General features: G+C 47.9%; 1 protein-coding gene across 3 annotated transcripts in view; it reads left to right on the forward strand.

Moving 5' to 3' along the window:
* Positions 1-14,650, forward strand: part of HSD17B14 (hydroxysteroid 17-beta dehydrogenase 14) — a 26,378-nt gene continuing 11,728 nt past the window's right edge. The window contains exons 1-5 of one of the 3 annotated variants that reach the window (XM_084805507.1): positions 1-121; positions 2,527-2,605; positions 8,162-8,206; positions 10,343-10,443; positions 13,771-13,837. In XM_084805507.1, coding sequence (XP_084661633.1) covers positions 2,533-2,605; positions 8,162-8,206; positions 10,343-10,443; positions 13,771-13,837 — 286 coding nt within the window. In that variant the 5' untranslated portion in view covers positions 1-121; positions 2,527-2,532. Of the gene's footprint in view, positions 122-2,526; positions 2,606-8,161; positions 8,207-10,120; positions 10,444-13,770; positions 13,838-14,650 lie in introns of those variants that run through there. The other 2 variants (XM_084805506.1, XM_084805505.1) reach the window with 2 other exon arrangements.

Here is a 14,650-nt window from a genome sequence, read left to right on the forward strand (position 1 = left end):
GGGTGATTAGGGAGAACTGCGACAACAGCTGGGATGGCGACAGGGCTGCGGTACCCGGACAAGGTCGTCATAGTAACCGGGGGCACCCGGGGCATTGGTGAAGGCATCGTGAGAGAATTTGGTGAGAGGGGCTGGGGAGGGGACAGAACTGGGTGGGGGTGGGGGTTCTACAAATAGGTGCCGGGCTCCAGAAAGACACAGAGTCTCTCCTGGAAGCTTTGTTCCCCAATTTTAGGTGCGTCAGGGCAGGAAGAAGTTAGTGGTGGAAAGTCTTGTGCTCTGAACATGCTCAGAGGCATTGTTGCATGCACTGCAAAAAACCAAAAGTCTCGGGGCATCTTAAGGGCAATCAGATTTATTGCCATAGGAAGCTGCCTGATACTAAGTTATAATCCATCTAGGCCAGTATGGTCGCAAAAAATAAGAGCCTCATAGCACCTTAAAGACTAACAAACATATTGAGGCATAAGCTTTCATGGATGACAGCATTGTTGACACTGACTGGCAGTGGCTGTCCAAGGTTTCAGGCAGTTTTTTGAGTCCAACCTGGAAATGCTGGGAATCAAACCTGGGACCGACCACTGAGGTGCTCTATGGCTGAGCCAAGGCACCTCCCCCACTAGCCATGGGGCTACAAGGCCCTTCATCAGGTGCACCATTCATCCAAAAGCTTCTGGCACTGTAAATCAATTAGTCTTTAAGGCAGCCTTCCCCAGCCTAGCAGCCCTGAAATGCTCCATGTTGGCTGGAGAATGGTGGGAGTTGTAGTCCAGCGCATCTGGGGGGCAGCAGGGTGGCTGCTTTAAGGTGACACAGGACTTGCAGTTGCAGTAGACTACCGCTTCCTCCTCTCCTGAAACTGTCTCTTTCCTGTATGTCCCAATAGCTGAGCCATTGCTCTGTAAACAAGAATGAGGAACTGTGTCCTATGAGCCCTGGTTGTTGTTTTTCCAAACACAAAAAATAAGGGCGGGAGGGGAGACATTGAGATGGGGTGATTTCTCTCTGTTATGGAGCTGTCTATCTATCTATCTATCTATCTATCATCTACAATGTATTTGTTACATTTATAGTGTACCTTTTCCTCCAAGGAGCTCAAGGCAGCATACGTGATCCTCCTCTTCCTCTCCAATTTACCCTCACAGCAACCCTGTGAGGTAGGTTAGGCTGAGAGTCAGTGACTGGCCCAAAGTCACCCAGTGAACTTCATGGACAAGTGGGAACTCGAACCTAGGTCTCCCCAGTCCAACACTCTAACCACTACATCACACTGGCTCTCTAACCATTATACCACACCACATACCCCCTCCCCTCCCCTCCACCCACCCACACACACACAGAGACACAGATGCAAATATAGATCAGGGGGTGGCAACCTGGTGCCTTCCAGATGTTTTGGACAGCAGACCCCACAATCCCCAGCCATTGGCCATGCTGGCTGGGGATGATGGGATTTGTAATCTAGAACATCTGGAGAATTCCAGTGTCAGGATTCCCCTCATGACCTGGACCCGCTGAGCAACCCCTTAAAGATCTCTTGCCTCCTTAACAGTCCCACTTTCCTTTTTTTAAACTGCTCAATAATGTGCGGTTTAGGCTGTAGATGTGGGGTGATTAGTACTTCAGACACTTGGGTTTTAACCTCACTAGTTTACTGATAAATTAAAGCAAACAAATCACAACTAAAGGTATTTACAGAATAGAGCTGAGTGATACAAAAGGCATTAAGAGAAAATAAAAGCTGCAAAAATGCAAGTTTGTTTACCCTAACTGCACTTAGACTTCTCCAGGCTGCTTCTTCCTGCGCTCTCTTCAGGCTCTGGTCTCCCCAACTCTGCTCTTATTTCTCTGGTCTTTCTGACTCTCTCTTTTTATACCCTCCTCCCCCCAAACCAAAAGTACTGCTTCAAACCTGAAGAAATTTAACTTCACTGGGGAAATGAAGCTCAAACTTAATCGGGGAAATGAAACTTCTCCTCCCAGGGATACCTCCTCCCAACAAAAACCCCTAGGCCTCTAGGCCTGACCTCTTTCCTTTCCTTGCCTGTAGGCCTCAAACCTTCACACCCAGGTTGCCTACCCCTAGTATAGAGAAGGCCACTGCGAAGAATGAGGCCAAAAGACCATAAAATGCAAGAGGCGCACACAGAGCCCATTCCTCTGAAAAGTGTCCCTGTCAGAAATGTCATGTTCTGTGCAATCCTACAGGAGTCCTGCCCTCCTTTGACATCCAGTCATGCTAGGCTGACCCTGGGTGCCCCCCGCCCACTTTTCGAAAATTAACGAACCAGCAGTGATACATAGTTTGCGTGTGGTGTAACGGAGCGTGTCCCGGCAAATTGAAAAGTGTACTTTTGCTGCACCTTCTGTTTCTAGAGAGTATAGTGGTTGTGTCGGTCCCCCTCCTGTGTCTTGACCAGTGTCTGTCTGTCTGTCTGTCTATCTATCTATCTATCTATCTATCTATCTATCTATCTATCTAATCTATTGCTGCCCCATTCTTAAGAACTCTGCATTTTTACTCAGGGAGTGATGGAGAATTTCTTTCCCAAGTTGGCAACCATGAAGTATTTTCCAACCCATCATTATGTAGTCATGGACAGAGGTGGGAATTTTAATTTCTTTCAGTAATGGTGGTTTTGGCAGTTATTTCCTGTTTAACTGGTCTGTTGTTGTTGTTGTTCAGTCATTCAGTCGTGAACGACTGAACGACTGAACAACGCAGGCGGAGAGGCAATCCTGCACAAAGCAATTCCAACCCTTAGCTGCCATACATCCTGGGTTATGACTGTACACTATTTATTTATTTATTTATTTATTGCATTTATACCCCGCCTTTCTCCCTCTCGCAAGGAACTCAAGGCGGCTTACATTATCCTCCTCTATTATCCACTATGCCAGAAGCATTCAAATTAAGCTCTCAGGAAACCCAATTGGCCTAAATTATGCAAATGACATCTGTTTCCACGCACCTCCTTTGTTGTTGTTCAGTCGTTCAGTCGTGTCCGACTCTTCGTGACTCTTCGTGACCCCATGGACCATAGCACGCCAGGCCTTCCTGTCCTGCGCTCTCTCCCGGAGCGTGCTCAAGTTCATATTCATTGCATCCGTGATGCTATCTAGCCATCTCATCCTCTGCCGTCCCCTTCTCCTTTTGCCTTCAGTCTTTCCCAGCACCAGGGTCTTTTCCAGGGAGTTTTCTGTTCGCATTAGGTGGCCAAAATATTGGAGCTTCAGCTTCAGTATCTGTCCTTCCAATGAGCACTCAGGGTTGATTTCCTTTAGGATGGACTGATTTGACCTCCTTGCAGTCCAGGGGACTCGTAAGAGTCTTCTCCAGCACCACAGTTCGAAAGCATCAATTCTTCGGCGCTCAGCCTTCCTTATAGTCCAACTCTCACAGCCATACATTACTACTGGGAAAACCATAGCTTTGATTAGACCGACCTTTGTCGGCAAGGTGATGTCTCTGCTTCTTACTATGCTGTCTAGGTGTGCCATAGCTTTCCTCCCAAGGAGCAAGCGTCTTTTAATTTCATGGCTACAGTCACCGTCTGCGGTGATCTTGGAGCCCAAGAAAGTAAAATCTGTCACTGCTTCCATTTCTTCCCCTTCTATATGCCAGGAAGTGATAGGGCCAGATGCCATGATCTTAGTTTTTTTAATGTTGAGTTTCAAACCAGCTTTTGCACTCTCCTCTTTCACCCTCAACAAGAGGCTCTTTAGATCCTCTTCGCTTTCTGCCATTAGGGTGGTATCGTCTGCATATCGGAGGTTATTGATAATTCTCCCAGTAATCTTAATTCCGACCTGTGATTCATCCAACCCGGCATTTCTCATGATGTACTCTGCATATAAGTTAAATAAGCAGGGTGACAATATGCAGCCTTGTCGTACTCCTTTCCCAATTTTGAACCACTCGGTTGTTCCATGTCTGGTTCTTACTGTTGCTTCTTGACCCTCGTACAGGTTTCTCAGGAGACAGGTAAGGTGGTCTGGTACTCTCATCACTTTAAGAATTTGCCACAGTTTGTTGTGATCCACACAATCAAAGGCTTTAGCGTAGTCAATGAAGCAGAAATAGACGTTTTTCTGGAATTCTCTTGCTTTCTCCATGATGCAGCGAATGTTGGCGATTTGATCTCTAGTTCCTCTGCCTCTTCGAAACCCCGCTTGTACTTCCGGTAGTTCTCGGTTCGCATACTGCTGAAGCCTAGCTTGTAGGATTTTGAGCATCACCTTGCTGGCATGTGAAATGAGCGCAATGGTGCGGTAGTTTGAACACTCTTTGGCGTTGCCCTTCTTTGGAATTGGAATGTAAACTGACCTTTTCCAGTCTTGCGGCCATTGTTGAGTGTTCCAAATTTCTTGGCATATTGAATGCAGCACTTTAACAGCATCATCTTTTAGGATTTTAAATAGCTCGGCTGGAATACTGTCATCTCCGCTAGCTTTGTTGTTACTAATGCTTCCTAAGGCCCACTTGACTTCACTCTCGAGGATGTCCGGCTCACGTTCAGTGACCGCACTATCATGGCTATCAGGGACATTCAGATCTTTCCTGTAAAGTTCTTCTGTGTATTCTTTCCACCTCTTCTTAATCTCATCTGCATCTGTTAGGCCTTCCTTCTTTGTCCTTTATCATGCCCATCTTTGCACAAAACGTTCCCTTGAGTTCTCCGATTTTCTTGAAGAGATCTCTAGTCTTTCCCATTCTGTTGTTTTCCTCGATTTCTTTGCATTGTTCATTTAAGAAGGCCTTCTTGTCTCTCCTTGCTATTCTCTGGAACTCTGCATTCAGTTGGGTATATCTTCCCCTTTCTCCCTTGCTTTTCGCTTCCCTTCTTCCCTCAGCTACTTGTAAAGCCTCATCAGACAGCCACTTTGCTTTCTTGCATTTCTTTTTCTTTGGGATGGATTTCGTTGCTGCCTCCTGAACAATGTTACGGACCTCCATCCATAGTTCCTCAGGCACTCTGTCTGTCAGGTCTAATCCCTGAAATCTATTCCTCACCTCCACTGTATATTCATAAGGGATATGATTTAGGTCATACGTGAATGGTTTAGTGGTTTTCCCTACGTTCTTCAATTTAAGCTGAAATTTTGCAACAAGAAGCTCATGATCTGAGCCACAGTCAGCTCCAGGTCTTGTTTTTACTGACTGTATGGAGCTTCTCCATCTTTGGCTGCAAAGGACATAATCAATCTGATTTCGATATTGACCATCTGGTGATGTCCATGTGTAGAGTCGTCTCTTGTGCTGTTGGAAAAGAGTGTTTGCTATGATCAGCGTGTTCTCTTGGCAAAACTCTATTAGCTTTTGTCCTGCTTCATTTTGTACACCAAGGCCATGCCTGCCTGTTATCCCAGTGATTTCTTGACTTCCTACTTTAGCATTCCAATCCCTATGATGAAGAGGACATCTTTTTTTGGTGTTAGTTCTAGAAGGTGTTGTAGGTCTTCATAGAACCGATCAACCTCAGCTTCTTCGGCCTCAGTGGTTGGGGCATAGACTTGAATTACTGTGATGTTGAATGCTTTGCCTTGGATTTGTACTGAGATCATTCTATCATTTTTAAGATTGTACCCCAGTACTGCTTTTCCCACCCTTTTGTTGACTATGAGTGCTACTCCATTTCTTCTAAGGGATTCTTGCCCACAATAGTAGATATGATGGTCACCTGAATTAAATTCGCCCATGCCTGTCCATTTGAGTTCGCTGATTCCCAAGATGTCGATGTTCAATCTTGCCATCTCATGTTTGACCACCTCCAGCTTACCTTGATTCATTGATCTGACATTCCAGGTTCCTAAACAATATTGTTCTTTACAGCATCGGATTTTCTTTTCACCACCAGACACATCCACAGCTGAGTGTCCTTTCGGCTTTGGCCCAGCCGCTTCACTCTTTCTGGCGCTACTTGGAAATACCCTCTGCTCTTCCCCAGTTGTATATTGGACACCTTCCGACCTGAGGGGCTCATCTTCCGGCATCATCTTTTTTAGCCTTGTGATACGTTCCATGGGGTTTTCTTGGCAAGAATACTGGAGTGGGTTACCATTTCCTTCTCCAGTGGACCACATTTTGTCAGAACTCTCTGCCATGACCTGTCCGTCTTGGGTGGCCCTGCACGGCATAGCTTATGGCTTCACTGAGTTATGCAAGCCCCTTCGCCACAACAAGGCAGTGATCCATGAAGGGGTTAACTGGTGTAGCCTGGAGTTAAACTTTGCTGGTTAGGCAGGCGGGAGAGTTATTTTTATTTCTTTTCTATTTTAGACATTTTTATCCTGCCTTTAAAATAATTATTTCCCCCAGGCAATTCACAAAAAAGAAAAAAGAGAAACAAAATGAATCAACAGTTTAAAAATGTCCTTGAATTGAGGACCCAGTGTCATCTTAAAAGCACATCAGCATAAAAAAAATCTAATCCAACATCCAGCTAGTCAATCAGTCAGGAGGGCGGGTGGGCGGAGGAATCAATCACAAACAGAAGAGTGAGGTTTTCAAAGCCTTTCTTAAACTGGGAAGAGACAGGGCTTGGATGGAAAAAAGATTTTGGGGTGAGTTAAGGGAGTTGCTTGTGATGTTCCTCACACACATTCTGAGCTGGTTCTGACAAGCCCACAATGTCACATCATGGCCCGCATGTTTGAATGGAACTTTCTGATCTCCCATCATTTGGAATACAATGCTATTCTGCAGAGTCAGTTCATACTTTTAGCTGACATTCATCGACTGCACATGTAATAAGGGGCTGTAGTTCAGTGGGTAGAGCACCTGCTTTGCATGCAGAAGGTTGCAGGTTTGATCCCTGGTAACTCCAAATAGAGTTCTACTAGATCTACTTTGCTTTTTACTAGGACTCCGAGATCCACCAACCGGAGCCGGGTGCAAATGGCAGACACTTGGGGCTTCTCCGCACAGAGCTTTTATCCTGCTATTGAGATTGGTTACTCACGGAAGTTTGTGGATCCTTTAGATGATGTCGTCAACCTCCAGGGCATCTCCCACACTAAATGACCTTTATTCCAGTTTTTAAAAGATCAGAAATAATGAGCTATCAAATTACAGCTCTTGAGTTCTGCTCGAGTTCCCTCTAGAAAAGAGGAAAAGCCGATAAAGAGGACCACAGCACCATCTAGCAGCTATATAATGAAACATATCAAAGACTCAGATAAGGGGGGGAAAGGAGGGGGGGAAGTGGGGAAAGGAAGCATGTGTAAAGGGAGTCGGTTATGATCCTGCATTTAAAACAGAAGCAGAAAGCCCCGTTTTAAATGCGGAATTTTAGGCTCGTGTAGAGATGCTCTTAGTATGAAAGAATTCTGAGCCGAGGAATGTGTTTTGAGTACCAGAACTGAACAGAGCTCACAGCCCTTCCACACAAAACCCCACTTCCAGTTGCCCCACGCATTCTTCATTCCTGCAGTATAATTTAGGACGGGTGGTGGTGGAGTCATTTTGTTGCTGCTATTGATAAACAACAGACAGTCTAAATCCTTGCTGATCTACCATACATCACCCAGAGATCTACCAGTGGTTCCAAATCTACCTTTTGACCACACCCAGTGTGGACAGTACTGACTTAGATCTAGTGAGGATGGCACCTCCGATGTCAGTGGGGTGGTGAATCCGCTCTGGGTTTCAGTCAGAACTCTAAAGGAGCTATCCAAGGTGCTGGACCCTACCTCCAAAATAGGAGGTATTTTAAATAGGAGGACAGCTCCTTTAGAGTTCTGACTGAAACCCAGAGCGGATTCACTGGCCCTCTGACATCGGAGCCACCAGCCTCCACTGCTGAGATCAATGAATGGTCTGGCTCATGATAAGGCAACTTCCTGTGTTCCTGTGGAGAGGGGGGACCTGTTGTCCCCAAGATGTTGCTGGACTACAGTTCCCATTGTCCCTCACCATTTGGCCATGTGGGCTGGGGCTGATGGGAGTTGGAATCCAACAGCCTCAGGAAGGCCTCAGGTTCCCTATCCCTGCTATAGAATATAGTGTAGTGTAACTGCTACTGGGTGAGATGGATGAATGGTTTTGTGATTTGGAATAATGTGATCATTTCCTATGTTCCTAATCAAGCGATGTGCATGCATGTGTAAACCGGGAATGCCTCTTGCATTCATTTTCCCCACCTCTCATTTTCCCTCCTAGTTCTCCAAGGAGCCAAAGTGGTCTTCTGTGCACCAGGATCTGAAGGTGAGTTGTAGAAGATCTCTCTCCACCCCCGCTCCCGCCCCTATTAGAGGGTCCTCTCACTTTCCCGCTCCCAGTATGTCCAAATCAGGTTGGCTGATACAGAGGAAATGTGTGTTTTAGACAGCAGGGGGCAGCAAAACCTCCAAGAAAGATGAGAAAGAGATGTGTAGATCAGCTTTCCCCAACCTGGTGCCCTCCAGATGTGTTGGACTACAACCCCCAACATCCCCATGGCATGCTGATGGGGTGGGTGGTATAGTCCAACACATCTGGAGGGCACCAGGTTGGTGCAGATGGAGAGAAGTAGAGATGTGTGGCTTTTGGGGTCATGATAGAGGCAGACATTTAACCGGTGTAGCTTAGCAGAGAGATGCAGTGAGGAGGAAGCTGCACCTGTTGAATTTTCATCTTTTGTACAGCCGTTTTAAGGCCACAAGAACCCAGTCAGAAAAAGCTGGCAACCCAGTTCCCAACTGTGCTCTCACTGTAAAAGCAACACTCCCACCTGCACTTCCAGTGGTATGAGCATCCCCCCACCGAGCTTATCTTCCCTAAAGAAAAAAAAGCATGTGTGCAGTCCTGAGGACTAGCAACTTGTGTGGTGACCTTTGTGACTGAGCAGGGATTTAAACCAGAGCCATGCTGTGTCCACGATGCCAGCCTCTCATCACAGGCTTTTCTTTTCCCCTTGGGACTAGGTGGGGAAGGGCCACAGCTCAGCAGCAGACAGCAGGTCAAGAACATCCAAAGAGCCACGCATTCCCCATCCTTGGGCGAGCCCCTGCACAATGAGCAGGGTTTGGGAGTTTCCCCGCTTCCCGTGGTTTGGCCAAAATATGGAGTTTCTGCTGCTCCAAGTGCTGCATCGGCTTGGCTCTCTCGCCTATGTCTTTGGAGGGGAGTTCTGCCGATAGTTGCTTCCTTCTTTGTGCCCTCGTCTGTGCCCCAGCCTTCCCTGACCTGATGCTCTCCAGAGGTGTAGGACTGCAACCCCGTCATCCCCAGCCAGCATGGCCACGGGGACTGTGGGAGTTGTAGGTCAACTCATCAGTCTGGGCAAGGCTGCTCTATGCTAACAGTGATCTCAGTTCTCTGAGTGCTACACATCATGTAGCCAAAACGACACCATCCTCACGCAAGAGGGAGTGATCTTCTGCTGGCTCAGAGGAGCTCCAGTGTTTGCAAAAAATCTTCCAGGAAAAAACAACCCCAACACCCTGGGTTTTGAACACCCTGCTGCACTCATAGACACAGTAGCGAAACAGAGATTTAGTTATTCGTTGTTTTTGCAAGATTACTTAAGCATGATAAGGACTTTTAAAAAAATCCATCCTGAGCCAAGGTGAATCTTGGGTGGGCAGACCTTGGGAGGGTCAGAGGTTTGGAGCACTTCCATGCTTGTGAGTCTGGGGTGGGGAGGGGGGGATGCCACCTGCTTCTGTTTGGTTTTGGACTGAAAATGCCCCTTTTGTGCAAATAAGTCCCTATTCTTCAAATGGAAGCTGTCTTGTCACCTATAATGTGAGCTTGTTTACAATTTTTTTTTAAAAAAAAAAAACTTAGGTGGGTGGAGAGAATCAGGGATCCAAGTGGGGTTGGGGGTCATGCCCCCGGGAGCTGTGGAGGGAGATCAAAGGCAGCGAGGGAGAGATGTGCAGGTAACTCAGACATAGGCTGGCTGCTTATGGATCTCCCCCCGAAAGAACACAGATTTGCATAAGATTTGCATGTGCTAATTTATATGTATAGGTGAAAATGTATTAAAAATGGCTATAAATGCAATACCATAGCAGGGAAGAGGGTCACGAGCTGACCGGTGTGCCTGATGCTTAGTCTGGTGCTGAGGTGTTAACTCTTGATGGGCCACTTCAAAGCCTCTGCTGCTCTCCCTCCATCTGGTTCTTTGACTTTAAACCAGACTAGGAACAAGCAGTCCATCAATAGAGTACACCCTCAAATACAGGATGGTTCTCTGCCAGATCTCCAAAACTGAGCACTGTCCTCCGTACAGTATGGCACTTGGCCACGGGACCCCAAAGTGCCTCACTATCCTTGCCTTGTGTCTCCCCATCCTCACCTGCCCTGAACTGGAACTCCACTCTAACTCTGCAACTGTCCCTTCACGTCCCCATGCAGGGGAAAGGGGGAAAGCACTTCAGAAGGAGCTGGAGGATGGCAGGTGGCCTGGGGAAGGCCGCTTCGTGGTTTGCGATGTCCTCCATGAAACAGACATTAAGGTAAGCTGGAACTGGGGGGGAGGAAGAGGGGTGCTGCTTTGGGGGAGCTTCTTAAGCTCTCCAAGATGGTCTTTTCCTTTGCTGAACTTCTTCTTAAAACCCTTTGCCATGTCCCAATGACCTACCTAGACTTCCTTCCTGTGGGGCATTCCTCTTCCTGCTTGCCCCTCTTCCCTAGATGCAGAACTTCTTTCCTACACTTCTTGTCTTCTGTGGATACATAGGAAGATCCATGCTCTGTTCGCATTCTGTTCACACAGTGGCCAACCAGATGCCTCAATGGGAACCCCACAAGTAGGACACGGGTGCACCAGCACCCTCCCACCCATGTTCCCCAGCAACTGGTGTACATGGGCATACTGCCTCTGATACTGGAAGTAGAATATAGCCATCAGGGCCAGTAGCCATTGATAGCCTTAGGGCGCAATTCTATGCATGTTTAGAGGGGGGAAAAGTCCTACAACTCCCAACATGCCCCAGCCAGCATGACTGGCTGGGGCATGCTGGGAATTGTAGGCCTTTCCCCCCACTCTAAACATGTATAGGATTGTGCCCTTATTCTGGCATACACTGTCATGTCCACTTCATCGGATGCAGGATGAGAGTCTAATACCGTGAGGGGAGCAAGCCTCTCTCATTGGCTGAGCAGCATCTATGGGGTTGACGACATTTGCCTCCACTAGTGGGACTCTGCCCTTCCAGCTGCAAAGTAAGGCGCATTAAAGTGTAGCTTGACCTGTGAAAAGCGTCAAGCTTTTAAGGTAGTGTTCACTCTGCATCTTTTGCTTTGTGTACCCCAGATCATGGACCAAAGCCGATTTCATGAAAATCCGCATTAAGCATTAAAGCGCTTCACATTCGGTTGCCATGTAGCTCCAGCCTTTGAAAATAACTGCTACCCTGTTTAAAATGATTTAAAACATTCCAGTCATTTTGCAGGAGACCTTACAATAACCTTGCAAGGCAGGGTTATTTTATCCTCATATTATTGCATAGGGAAGCCGGGGCTTCTGTTGTATCGAAGTGCAGTGAATTAATCTTAATTCCTCTAGATTCACCCTTCCATCTTCTGCCTTGGTGAAGGACAGGGATGGGGAACGTGAGGCCCCCCGATGTTGTTGGACTCCAGATCCCATCACCCTCACCACTGGCTATGCTGGCTAGGGCTGATGGGAGTTGCAGCCCAATGCCATCTGGAGGGCTTCACGTTTTCTGCCCCTGATCTAGGAGAATCCCTGCCGCAGGCCTGTGTTGAGCCCTACACCAGGAAGCTGTACTGAACCATGTTGATCAAACCTGTTGTGTTATCAATACTTGTGTGCAGCTAAAGTTCAACAGATGACACAAGGGTGGGAAATGGTTTGCCCAAAGCCACTTAAGGGGCAATCGTATGCATGTTTAGACAGAAGAAAGCCCTACAGCTCTGGGAGTTGTAGGACTTTTTTCTGTCTAAACATGCATAGGATTGCACCCTTAACCTCCATGAATTTGTCTAATCTCCATTTAAAGGCCTTCTCCTGATTATTTTTTATCAGACTGAGTTGTATCTGCAACCCCCCGCCCCCATGCTGGTCATTTGCTATTTTTACTACTGCATCGGTTTTTATTATATAAACTTTATTGTTGCATGCCGCCTTGGGAGGGCTCCTGCCCTGAAAGGTGGCCTAGAAATATTTTAAGTAAATAAAAATAAATTAAAGCAATCCTAAATGTTGTCCATCACTATATCTTGTGGTAGCAAATTTTAACCATGCACTGTGTGAAGAAGTACTTCTTTTTGTCTGCCCTAAACCTCCCCACAACCAGCTTCATGGGATGACCCCGGGTTCTACTACTATGATAGTGGGAGAAAAATGTCTCCTGATCCACCATGCATAGTTCTGTACACCTCTATCATGTCCCCTCTTACTCACCTTTTCTCGAAGCTAAACAGTCCCAGATGTTGCAGACTTTCCTCCTAGTTGCTTCATTCCCATGGTCACTTGGGCTGCCCTTTTCCGCACCTTTTCCACGCTACTATATCCTTTTTGTAGGATTTCCTTCTGCTGAAGTCATCATACTGGAGTCCAAATTGGGTTCAGGCTCCTAGTCCTCAGCACCCTCCCGGGCAGTGCAAGAGGACGCCTGTATTAGGCAGCCTGTCCCCTAAGCTAGAACTCAGTGTTTCAGGGGCCCCCTGGGCAAGACACTCTCGATGCCCCCCCCTCGGTGTGTCTATTCCCACACCACCGTTCTCACCAGCTGTGGCAGTTGCTCCTTTCTGCCACCCGCTTGCTGGCCTGGTGGAGAGCCAGTGAGCAAGGAGGCAACCGGAGCGCCTCCTCCTCACCACTGCTCTCTCCTTGCTTGTCTGCCACTCCCTCTGGACCAGGGTGAGAGGTGGGCGAACCAGCAGGTTGCAGTGGAGCAACTCCGAGGGACTCTGGTCAGCGGGCCCTTAATGAGGCGTGGGCCCTTGGCAGATGCCTGGCCATGCCAACCCTCGACGCCAGCCCTGCGAGAACTGTCCTGCTCCGCATGGCTTGCACAGCCACTCCCCATCTTTCTGGATCCTTTTCTCACTTCGCACACGCTCCAGGCCTCGGCCCCTCATCTCCCATGCTGCTCTCTGGAACAGCCTGTGCCTTTTGTGGCACAACCCGCAGGGTCAAATTAGACGAGACGCCTGCCCCGCAGCGAGCACAGACGGCTTTTTAAAAGTCACGTGTGGGTGTGCCGGGACTGATCCTGATATGTGGGGGATGGTGATGGGACTTGATCCTCCCCTGCCCGAGGTCCTGATCTGGATCAGGTTTCCTGCGCCTGCAAGTTCCATTGGAAAAAGAACTCCCGTTTGCTCCAATGGCAGTTCCCCCCACCCCAAGGCAAATAAAAGGTACAGAGTGCCTGATCCAGACCAGGACCACAGCAGGGGACAAAGAGTTAACCCCCCATCCCCTACACTAGGATCTCAATCCAGATCGGGCAACTGACTTCTTAAAAGCCACTTATGGGATTGCCAGCTGTGTGAATATGTTTGTGCCCATCAAGTTTGATCCTCAGACCTGGTGGTTCTAGTAGTGCAGCTTTCTCCAACCCGGCGCCCTCCAGATGGGCTGGACTACAGTTCCCACCATCCCTAGCCAACCTGGCCAGGGATGATGGGAGCTGTAGTCCAGCCCGTTCACAGGGTGCTGAGTTATTCGCTTCTAAGAATAACTATTCTAGTTAACTAGAAGGCTATTCTAGTCGCTTCTAACTCTAAAATTGCAGGGATCTTTGTTCTCCCCCATATAATTGTTCCACCTGCCTGAAATCTTTCCTTTTCTACCCTGTCCCTCCCAACAGACTCTGGTGTCAGTGACCATAGAACTTTATGGACGCCTTGACTGCCTGGTGAACAATGCTGGAGGGCGTGAGTCATCTCCAAAACAATTGGGGTCTAGGGAGTATCTGGGTGCCTATGTCTTGGATGAAGGGGCTTCCTTGGTTAGTCCGCGGCCAGGACTAGAAACATGGGGGATGTACAGTGTAGAAGTTGTCTATGCACAAAAGGAAGAGGATGCTAGCCAATCAAGAAATTATGCGAGTTATACTCCAACACATCTGGAGGGGAGCCATGTTGGGAAAAGCTGTACTAAGTATGTTATGCCCTTTAGTATACAGTGCCATTCATGTTAATGATGCTCTACAGAATTATGAGAGGACATATCCTGCCCCGAGGGGCTTACAATCTAGAAATCAACACAGGGAGGACAACAGAAAAGGGGAAGGGAGGGGAGCTAAACAGGGAAAGAATACACAATGATTTCAGTTACACATACTTAGGCTTAGTTATGTAGTCTCAGAAGTCCTCCACAGAAATGAGTAATCCTCATGACAACCCTGTAGAGTAGGCTGTTATTATTACCACCATATTACCGGTGGGACACTGAGGCTGAGAGAGAGAGTGACACGAAGACTGAATTGGAAATTTCTGGTTCACAGCTTGGTCTTGGAGGGAGCAATCCTATGGCCGCTAGTCAGCGGCTAGACGGCCATAGGATATCTGGTGTTCTGGGAAGTGACCTCGGAGCCCACGCTTCAAGGTTGGTTCCTGGAGAACTGACCTTCCCCCCTTCCGCGTTGCCTCGCAGGCAGCACCCAACAGCCCCATGTTCCACACTCTCAAGAGGAGCGCAGAGTGGCCAAAATGGGGCGTTCCAGGGGGCGTTCCGGGGCGGGGAGG

This window comes from Heloderma suspectum, chromosome 6, assembly GCF_057233095.1.
Source record: "Heloderma suspectum isolate Gila_16-S chromosome 6, 16-S_ref, whole genome shotgun sequence".
NCBI classification, from domain to species: Eukaryota; Metazoa; Chordata; class Lepidosauria; order Squamata; family Helodermatidae; genus Heloderma; species Heloderma suspectum.